The sequence below is a fragment of the Scomber japonicus genome, chromosome 4, assembly GCF_027409825.1.
Source record: "Scomber japonicus isolate fScoJap1 chromosome 4, fScoJap1.pri, whole genome shotgun sequence".
NCBI classification, from domain to species: domain Eukaryota; kingdom Metazoa; phylum Chordata; class Actinopteri; order Scombriformes; family Scombridae; genus Scomber; species Scomber japonicus.
This window is the reverse complement of record NC_070581.1, coordinates 980020-991387: the sequence shown is the minus strand read 5'-3', so window position 1 is coordinate 991387 and position 11368 is coordinate 980020. Positions and strand designations below refer to the sequence as shown.

At 38.2% G+C, this 11368-nt stretch overlaps 1 protein-coding gene across 1 annotated transcript; it reads left to right on the top strand.

Annotated features, from left to right (window-relative positions):
• The first annotated feature begins 2535 nt into the window (after positions 1 to 2535).
• Positions 2536 to 7565, top strand: tnnc1b (troponin C type 1b (slow)). Its single transcript, XM_053317060.1, has 6 exons — positions 2536 to 2616; positions 3798 to 3828; positions 4996 to 5142; positions 5684 to 5798; positions 6485 to 6621; positions 7255 to 7565. The coding sequence occupies exons 1-6, from the start codon at positions 2593 to 2595 to the stop codon at positions 7284 to 7286; spliced, it is 486 nt and encodes a 161-aa protein (XP_053173035.1). The 5' UTR covers positions 2536 to 2592; the 3' UTR covers positions 7287 to 7565.
• The last annotated feature ends 3803 nt before the right edge of the window (positions 7566 to 11368 follow it).

The following is an 11368-nucleotide window of genomic DNA, read 5'->3' as shown; positions in this document are numbered from 1 at the left end:
TTCAATTGTAAATGAAATAATGGATACTACATTAATGTACAAATCTCAGCTTTAATTTCAGTAGGTTAACATCACTGTGTGTGTACAGTATAGCCCTATAATTTCCAAATTACAAGGGCTCAAAGTAATTGGACTCATAGTAATTGGCATTGTTTGATGGCAGCTGTGTGTCATTTGAACATTAGTAAGAGCTCACATGTGGCTCAGAGCTGATAGAGATGGAGTTGTTTGTCAACGGAGTAAAGAAGTGAGCATGCAAGTAAAGAAGGTACTAATGAAGCTGAAAAAAGAACATTTTTTAAAAAGGAGGTGAAGACAAGTAAACTAGAAAATGTGAAATAACTTGGTAGACAAAGTCTTATGAATAAGCAGAAAAACATTTGATGAAGTATGATGAAGAAAAAGCCCTTCATGACTGCACAGCAAGTGAAGAACGCTCCAGGATGGAAGCAGATATGTTTCCTTATCAACGATCAAAAGAAGGCCTGATGAGCAGAACCTCAGAGGATTCAGTAGAAGTGGTGGAGCTTGTGGAACAAAGTTGTATGGACTGCTGGAACTAAAATCTATCTCTATCAAAATGATGGAGAGAGGAAAGTGGAGGGAAACATGGTGCTTCTGTGATCGTTTGAGCACACTGATGACATCATTCTGTGTGCTCACATTCAGACAAACGCATCAAAACTCAATGGAGCACTTTTCATCATTCAGCAGAACTACAAACCTAGCCACACAAACCAAAGAGCTTTTCAGGATGAAGAGGTGGAATATGCTCAACTGGTTAAATATTTGACCTGATGTATTAGTAGTACTTGTGTATATATTTGTGTATCTCTCCTCTGACCTGAAGCGGTGCGATAACCTGTGAAGCTACGATTTAATGTCACTGCAAAAGTATTACAGTCAATCCATAGAGGCCAGGTCTAAAATCAAGGCTTGACCTCTGACCTCTTAGCTTGCTTTACAGCTGCTGCACATTGGCAGGTGCTATCTGTATGCTCTGCATAGTGTTAGCCTTCTAAACAGAGATTTATCACCACAGTCTCCTCCCTCACCCTCCCCACTGGTAGAGGACTACTATTTCTAGTCAAGGGCACAATGCATTTAAAATAGCGCTCTCTGTGAATCTATTGTCATAAAGACATCTGACTCCATTCTGTATCCAGGGCTCTGAGCATAAGTCATTACATACACTCATGAAAACTACACATTTTACAAGATTTGAGGGTCTCACCTTCAATCTGACTTGAGTGGCTGCCCTTTAAAATGTTCCAATATGGGGAGTGTATGTGTTAATAGTGTAATGGATAGGAGTGACCTAACAAGAATTCTGTGTGATGCCATCCCAATTGTTGCCAGGACTTTCCAGCTGGGGCACAGATACACAGATACTTCACTTTGCCTTGTGAACAAGCATACTTATTCACAATACTGCATATGTAAGACTGATTCTATACGTATTATATGAGTCAAATATGTTATGTAACACCTATAAAATGTTACTTCACTCAGCCTGTGGACAGTTTTTACCCTCATGTTGTCTTCCTGTTGACCATGCAACTTTTGTCTTCTGGGTCAAAAGTGATCTGGTTTAATTGGACTGTTTTATAAAGCATAAGGTAAAAATGATCACCCAACTGTGTGTTAGACACTTTGAGCCAACTTCATTCCAATGTATTACCACAGGTTTTAGAAATGACGGTCAATAGGCCTCCTGTCATCCCTGCCGGTGCATTCCCTTTTGACCCAAAGGTTAAGGGAATGCACCGGCAGGGTCAAGCCAAACCAAATGCGTCCTTTCTCCTTTACTATCCATTTCAATTACTGAACTGGAATAACAAAAGAACATATAATTGCATACAGTTAAACGTGTTATTTACACCTGTGCCAAGCTATGAAACCTTTTGGTGATACTAGTAACGCTTCTGTTTCTGTTCTTTCTGTCATCATTGTTAGATTTCACCACATCATTATTATGTGGTGGGATCAACTGAATTGCTGAAAGGACAATCACATTAAGCTAAATTAGGATAGCTCCCGTTCATAAACTGTCCAGTGGGATGTCTATGTGTGTGTGTGTGTGTGTGTGTGTGTGTGTGTGTGTGTGTGTGTGTGTGTGTGTGTGTGTGTGGAATCAAGTGTGACGGCCTTAAAACGCCCACTAAGTTAGACTCTGATCTTACCACAACTTAATCAAATATTTTAGTTCCATGATCAGGCTTTGTAGAGCAGTATAGGTGAAGTCTGAATAATATCGCATGTAAAAAAAGTGACAGCTGGAGTATCATTTAAATCGATATGATGTCATATCTAAGTGCAGGCTGAGCTCGTATAGGGGAGTGTCTCCACTTAGGTGCTGCAGTCAGTGTTCTACTATTGTTGGGTACTTTGTGTTGTTTCCTATTTATAGATCTCTCTCTTTCTGTCTACCACTCCTCCCTCCATCATCCTTGGATTATGTGGGATGGGTCAAGAGCTTTTTTAGTGCCATGCCTCTCTGACAGTAAAGACTGAGACAGTTAGGGCTGCCAGTCTTTGTCCTGTGTGTGAGTGCAGCAGCAGTGTGTCAGAGGCAGGGACAGACCAGCAGTCATGGATGATGTATATAAAGCAGCGGTGAGTACAGATCAAACAGTGTTTTTATATTTTCATATCTGATGAAAGCATGTAATAATCCCCAAAATCCTACAGCTGTTCAGATGTCTTAGACATCATTGTGACAGCTCCTTGAATCCTAACATCAAGTTCAGCAGATCAAAAGCAGCCAGTAGCCTTGCAGTCACATGATCATTGTTTTAGATTATTATTGCTGAACCTAAGAACATTTATATCATGTAGGTTAGAATAAGTAAGGAACTTTTACAGTATCTCACAGAGTCTCATAGTATCTAATAGATCTGAATTATGTGAAAGTCAAGAAGTTTAAGGACATATTATTAATGGATTTCTGAAAATGGAAATGATATGAACTTCTATTTGTGGTCAGGACTGTTACTGTTGAGGACACTGAGGTCATGTCCTCTGTGTTTATGGTGCTTTAACATTCTGTAAGGAGTTTATACAGTTTTCTACACTTAGAAACGACATAGAAATGATTTTTATTTCTGAGATGATTGTGGTATTTTTACAGTAAATATATTACAAAAGCTTTTCTAAAATATAACACTGTGACATCAGTGTGAAGATGACTGTGAAAGAATATTACAGTGAATATACTTAAACAGTTAAGTTAATTAAAAAATGAAACTACCTACATTTTTAAAAAAGACTCTAAAATGGTGTTGTTTGGACCACTGATTGATTTATAGTGTATCTATAAGATATATCTATCTATATAAAAATCTAATATATATGTTTTAGAGTCCTCAGCTTGAATATCAGTAGAACAGTAGGTGTGATTTGGTGAAGCAGAGCACAGAGTGGCAGGCTGCTGTGGTTAGTTCATATTTCTGGGCCTGACAATACAACAGAGAGCAGTTGGGCAGTACAGGGGAAAGAAGAGAAGGGACAGCTGATGGCTGTTAAAACAAATGGGTGAACTCCACACCCCCACCACCCTCATCACCTCCAGCATAATGCCACACTGCTCACTACTCATCTGGCCTACTGTGCCACAGAACAAGAATAGTAGGTGTAGAAAGCAGTGTGTGACATCGCAGTCATACTGGCAGCAGGTTCAGGTCATCAGTAGAGTTGTTGATTTAAAGTTCCATTCCAACATTAAAGTGGTTTAAAAAAAAGTACTATAAAAAACACAATGATGTACACGATCATCATTCTGATTGTTTCCCCTTCAGGTTGAGAACTTGACAGAGGAGCAGAAAAATGGTAAGGACAACTTTGGTTATTAATACTACGACTGCTATTATTAACAGTGATATAATGTAAAAGAAATGCCGTATTAAAGTTTTATTAACTGTCACAGTTTGTCTCTACGGAAACATTCATATAAAATATGCACATTCACTCTCCTGCAAATACTTACTTAATAATTACCAAGAAGTCTCCTCTCATTTCATTCTAATTATAAGTAAAATACAGACAATTGTAAACTTCCACTTAGTCTAGGTAGAAAAATGTAAAGATGTGTCTATAGGCAAGGAAGTAGTTCTGGACATATGCAGGATTAAGTTTTTCAATAATATATCAATGATACTTCACACCATGAAACTTCTCAGGATATTAGTCTGGGGTCCCAAACTGTACCTGCTGGCCCTGCTTATCAGTTGTTCCTTAATGTTCCATAATGCTTGCTATCTGTTACAAACTCCTGATTAATAGAAGCATCCACATCCTTCAGATAGTTGTGCAGTTAAAAGCAGTAACTCTGCAGACAATAATCAGAGTGGATTCAGATCCCAGTCAAGTTCGTGGTTAAGAGGTAGGAAGCAGACAGCATGGATCAAATAGACTGGGTCTTTACATATTACATTATTAAACTCACTTTTCTGTTCTGCTTTCATTTGAAATTTTAATGTATTTTTGACTGCTGTAGTGTCCAGTCTGAGTTCTAATATTACACTAACAGGCTACCTGCAGTCAGTACAGAGAGAGTGAACATGAAAAATACCTGTGCAAACTAATAGACCTGCAATAAATGACCTTACTTATCATGGTTACCATATAGTTAAGTTATATGGTAGTTTTTCAGAATAAACTGTGTTTTCTGACATAGAACATTACATTGTTATCATTGTAGGTAATTATATTGTATCAGTGTAAAGTTGTGAGAATGACATTATATTGTATTAGAAAAAAACAGAATAATTATTACAAGGATTTCCATTTATGCACTGTTCTATAGATGATTACAGTTAAATCTCTGTTTGTGCGTAATTCTTGTAGTGTGTGTGATGTTAAGTGTGTGTGAGATTGTGTGTCTCCAGGTCCAAGTCAAAAGTCCCAGGCTAATATTCATTCCCACTTTGCTTGTTGGTTTCACATTTTGGACACGGGTCTCTAACTTAAACACATGTCTCCCTGTGTCTGCTCTAGAATTCAAAGCTGCCTTTGACATCTTCATCCAGGATGCAGAGGATGGCTGCATCAGCACCAAAGAGTTGGGGAAGGTGATGAGGATGCTGGGGCAGAATCCCACACCTGAAGAGTTACAGGAAATGATTGATGAGGTGGATGAAGATGGTATGTCAGCATCATTGTACTGTTGACATCAGGAGTGTGTGTGTATAGTCGCATGCAAGTTACTTTTTTTTTTTTTTGGGGGGGGGGGGGGGGGGGCAGTAAAACGCTTTACTCTAAATTTTAAGGATATCACTGGGAAACTTTAGGAATCATGGTCATGAAAAGCATGAAATGTAAACCAGGTTAAGATTGAACTTCTCTGACCATCCAGTGCAACTTATCACCAACCAGTGTGTTAGTCTCTCTTTACACACTCACACAGTGATTTTAAGTTATAGTGGAAATCCTAAAGTCTCCAAAGCTAAGATGATGTTTAATAAATATATCTGATAAATGATGCAGACATTAAAATCATGAATGGTTCACTCAGTGGAAACATCATTGTTTTAATGGAGAACTGCAACAAGACACTAGAAAGTATATATGATATGACAGAATACAATGAGTTTAATGACATTGAAGCAATTAAAGAGGAAAAGTAATTGATTTATATGTAGTATATATGGAGTCTCTATAATAACATCATTGTGTGTACTCACAGGCAGCGGCACAGTAGACTTTGATGAGTTCCTGGTCATGATGGTGCGCTGCATGAAGGAGGAGAGCAAAGGAAAATCAGAGGAGGAGTTGGCTGAACTTTTCCGGATGTTCGACAAGTAGGTTCACACTTCAGAATTCCATGGAAATGTCTATACATCTATATTGACTAACACTAGTGGATCGACAGGTGATGTTTTAAATATGACTACAGTCAAACAGAAGTCTCTTGAGTATTTTGAACAGTCTATATGATAAAGACATGATGTGCTTCAGTCTGTCTGAAATCATTCATTGTGTTTACTGCAGCCATGTATCTGCTCTTTAAATGTCTTGTAAAGTATTCTTCTTTGACAAACAATCATAAACCAAAAGGGAGACACATGAAGTTCTTTGGTTCCATGATGACGTCCTCTAGTTTTGCAAAAAGAAAAAAACACTGTGAACAGATTTTTGTGACAATCCCAAATTCTGGGATGAAGGACAGACATGAGATTATTTGCAATATTTACATTAAAACAAATTATAAGAAATAAATGAATTGAACAAAATAATAATGATTATAAAAATGGTAATAATAGCAGTAAACAAACATGACACACAAGTACACATATAGTATATCAATACTATATGTGTACTTATACTTGCTTAATAGTACATATGCAGTGTGTACACATACTTATGCATCCTTATAAATTCTGACAAATATAAAAAAGGTTTACAAAGCTATTACTGATATATTAATAGAACGTGTTGAGATGACTTTTGTCTGCATCTAACAAAGATTCTTTTATCTTGTGTTGAGGAACGGAGACGGTTACATAGACCTGGATGAGTTGAAGGGCATGCTGGAGTCCACTGGAGAGGCCATCACTGAAGACGACATCGAGGAGCTGATGAAGGACGGAGACAAAAACAATGACGGCAAAATTGATTACGACGGTATGGAAGCCAAGCCATTACTAAATATTTTACATTTGCAATGAAAGTTTACAGAACATTTGATGAGAACCAAAACTGCAATGAAGAATCAATCAATCAAACTTTATTTATATAGCAGCTTTCACACAGGCTAGTGTAGCTCAAAGTGCTTTACAATTAGTTGATTGACAAGCTGATAATTAGACAGAACAAGTGATGACACAAAGAAAAGGAATAAAAAACAAAGAACAAAATAAAAATAAAAATAAAAAATTGAGACGCAAGCAAGACAAAATAAGATGATAAAAATCTTTAGAATTTTTTTTTTAAAAGTAAATAAAATAATTAAGTCAATAAGTAAAATAAGAGAGAAAAGAGAAAAGGTTTCTGATAAGTTTTTGTGGGTTTGTCACAAGCAACATTATCCTATAATGTAATCTGATCCATTATTAATATGTAAAGTGATGTTTATGATAACTATTAAAGACAGGAAGTAAACCACCATTGCTGAAAGCATTCCCACCTTTTGCAGTACATTTTAGATCAATCAGTAATTGTGCTGGGCTGTATGTAAGACAGCACTTTTATAGAGATAATACATGTGCATCCAGTGTCTTTGACAAAGTGTTTGACTTTGTGCGTTCTCTCTGGCAGAGTTCCTGGAGTTCATGAAAGGTGTTGAATAAAGGCCTCACGCTGTGGCATCCTCACTTTCCATTGGCTGCGACACCACTGAAGGCCATTCATGAAGATATGCCTCTGCTTCCTGTCTGCTTTGAACAACATCCGCAACACAAACACACACATCTTCAACAGACTGCCCCGTCAGTTCCTCTCAAACAACCTCAGCGATGCTCAGAGGTTTACCGAGAGATCTCATTGACTACAAATTCCTTCATTTCTAATAGCGATGATAAATCAAAATGTCCTATATAAAGACTATTTTCAATAAAAGGTTTTTCAGAATTGCATATTTTGTCTGTTATTCTATGTGATGTAATAATATGTTGATAAAAGCATATTTTACATCTTATCAAAAATGACACAGCACTTGTTGACAAGGGTGGAATAGGGTGAGTGTAAAGAGAGAGAGAGAGAGAGAGAGAGAAAGACAAAAACAAAGTGGGCCTTAACAGTAATACTAAATAAAATACATAGTTACTGTAGTTACGCAAATTATGTGCAAAATGAAGCAAAATAGACTTGAAGCCCCAAAGGCATCTGTGGTAACAGGAATGGGTCAAGACGGCTGAATCTGGCCACAGTTTGATCTATCTATTACATTTCTGTATTTATTCTCCATTATTTGTGTGTTTTCTCTTTCTTTGTTTAATTTTATTAATTTGTTTTTCTTCTCAGCCTTCTCTGCTTTCTCCAGCTTTAAGCTTCCCAAGCCACTAAGAGTGGGTCAGATCCTCTCTAGATCAACCCCCTTCAATATAAAAGGTCTGATCATTCTAGTCTGAGGAGCCCTTTGAGAGTCTGCCACACAGGGTCTGGTCTGATGTACCACCTTATTCTTGGCAGTCTTTGACTTGTGGATTGGGGGAAGAGATGAAAACAATCCATCCATAGATATAGAAACACAGATACCATTTTCACCATATTGGAGTGGTCAACAGAGAGAGTAGACTGCCTGGAAAAACTCTGCAGGCATGTGCAGCATTTGGCTGAACAAACAGCTGAACATGACCAGACGTAAACATGATATTCATTCAACAATGACCTTGGTTTAATACTGCACTTGCATTGCCACACTGCTAATGTAGGGTACTTTACTATCACCATCTCCAACCTTTACAAATAATGTGTTGTTTGTGGTTGTACTCTGTCAACAGAAAGCCGGTAATAGATACCTCACTTTTAGACATGCTACAATGAAGAAATCAGGAAGATCCAGCAAAATATGGTGAGGTGTGTCTTATGTTGGATGCCATATCAGAAAGCAAGTGCAGTACCACCCTCACATACAGACAATGTCCAACTTGTGGACAGCACTGACGAGACCAGAGTAGCCTTTGGCCGCTGGAATGCTGCCATTGCCTCTTCATCACTCAGACATTGACACCAGGGAATCAGAAAGTTCTGCTGGGGAATGCATTAGAGGCACGCATGAGTGAGGTTTCAAAGTACTGCGTGTGACGATGGATGGACATGCAACCAATATCAGTATGTGCACCATGCTCAGGCGCCTGCTGAAACTGAAGTCTTCGGAGCCTTTGATGATACATTTTGCCACCCCCCTTTGACAGGGGATTGAGTGTTTGTGATGATGGATGCTGGAGATGTATAGACCCATTTTGAGCTCTACTGGACAAGTGAACTATATATGCCACCTAAGTGAAGTATGAGCTGCCAATAGGGACACAAGCAAACATATTAACTTAAGCAGAGTGTTCTGGATTTAAGATTTCCTAATGATAAGAACAAGAACACGTTGGGAAAAATTAAAAAATTGTTGAAATAGAAAACATCAGTGTAATTAGCCCAGTTCTTTAATGTAATGATGACCGTTTGGACAGTCTTTTCTTTGCAGATGATGATGCCATTTGGAGAACACATTTCATGCCAGCTTTCAGAGGTGAGGCTGAAACCTGATCAGCTGCAGTTGGAGTGACTGAACCTTCATTGAACCAACATTAAACATGTAAATGAGGGAATCCTGCATTGTAACATTATAGAAAGTGATGTGTTCCTCAATGGAAACAGCATCATCTGTGGCCATTAGAAGATCCAAGCAGTTGAATCAATATCAGAATCTGCAACATCATCCATTCACTCAGCATCTGAGTCTGGTTCCAGTGCATAAAGAAAATGAAGACTGGATAACTCATCAGCTGATTCAGTCCCAGCATTGAGTTCATCTCCTACAGTCTGGATGGAAACTGTGTCCACTGCTGCTGAACCTCCATCATCTCGTGCCTCTTGATGTCTTGTAACAGCAGGTGAGGTCATCTCACTGGATGAAGCAACAGAGGAATGAGTGAATGAATCCTTCTATTTAACATCCATCCATCCAGCTGTTGTAATTTTGGGGCGGGAAGCCAGTCACAGCCTTGCGTTCATCAGCCGTCTAAAACAACAGAGTGTATGAGGTACTTCTTCATAGTTTCAATATAAGGGGGAACAAAGCCAACCTGTTTTAAGAGCTGCAGGACAGACTTTCATACCTGTAGCCTCCATTCTGATGTGGTGGAGTCCAGGTACTGGCTAAAATAGAGTGGGTGTCCTCATTTAGAATCTGGTTCTTCGGCTGACCCAGTGTCTCCACCATAGTTTTCATCTGGAGAGAGAATATTTAAAATCCCATCAGCCAACAAAGATACATCATAACTCTGTTTGTGTTTGAACACTGAGCTGCACAAATAAATGTAGATGTGTTAAATGACACACCAGGAAATACTGGCAGAGCTGAGGGAACGGGACGCTGCCAAAGTATAGGTGGTCAGAACAGCACCCAGAGACCACATATCTGCAGCCTCTGAGATGAGAAGATCCAGAATCACTTCAGGAGACCTGAGGGAAGAAACACATTTTAGAAAGATGTTAAAAACAACTCCTATACTGTTTGACATGTTAGCTGTAATTTGTGGTATTAAAACTCAATGAGAAGATGAGAAGTCACCTTAAATATATCAGTTAGAGTGAAAATCAACATGGATGGATGACAGAACGATATAAACCATTAGAAAGACTAATATGTAACTCAACTGTATGCAACAGACTGCATGATGACACTGCTCTGGACTTCAGCAGCTTTGATGGCTGAGCTGAAGTCAATGAGTTTGACCCTAAAGGGCGTCGCTTCTTGATTAACCACCATGATATTCTGTGACCTGCACGGACACAATAAGAAATAAGTGCTGCTTTACAAATAGTAAAACTGTGTGCCAGTTTTACTATTCCATGGACTCAGAAAGAACTATTTTGTCTAATGGCAATATAAATCAGCTTGAACTTATGAATTAATTCTAAACTAAAATTATTGTTATTTAGGCAATTATTTGAAGATACTGATTTGTTACCAAACCAGGGTTCAATGTGTTTTCTCTTTCCTTCTAATGAAAGTGCAAGTATAATAAGGATGGTTATGCTCCAGTCCAGCAATTCATAAATAACTGGATATAGGTAGTAAACTACCAGACTCTACATAAATTCTCCTGAGTTGTTACAGTTATGTGGTAATTTGTTTAATAAAAGCTGAAGCACTGGTTACAACTACAGTAGTAGAAATAATTCCTTCATTTAGATTCACTGTTCCACCCCTGCTTAATGGGTACACTTACTCTAACAGTTGAAAACATTTGTTATAAGTAGCAGTAGGCCTAATCAAATACAATAAGTGACATTACTTTGATCAAGTAATTGAAACAGTTACATTATGTATTACATTTTAAATAGGGTCACTAGTAATCTGTAACCTATTACATTTCCAAAGTAACCTTCCAAACCCTGTTGATTGATTGGACATGCTGGAGTGGTGGAAAATGAAACTGCCGATTCTATAGCAAAGGCAATCCTTAAGAAAGGAGAAATAGATGTAAAAAATATCTCTGTGAAGAGTGGAATTCGGAGGAAAAATCAAGGATTGTGTTGAGAGAGACTATCCGGGATTACGGGGAAAGGAGAGCAAAGGTTAAAGGTTAAATGTGTCCTTTGGGAGGCAGTGATACAACCAGTAGCGTCCACACTGCCAACATATTACAAGAAGAAGAAGAACAAGACGCACATCGCGCAACCTACGTCATTCGCTCCTCAAAATCCAAGA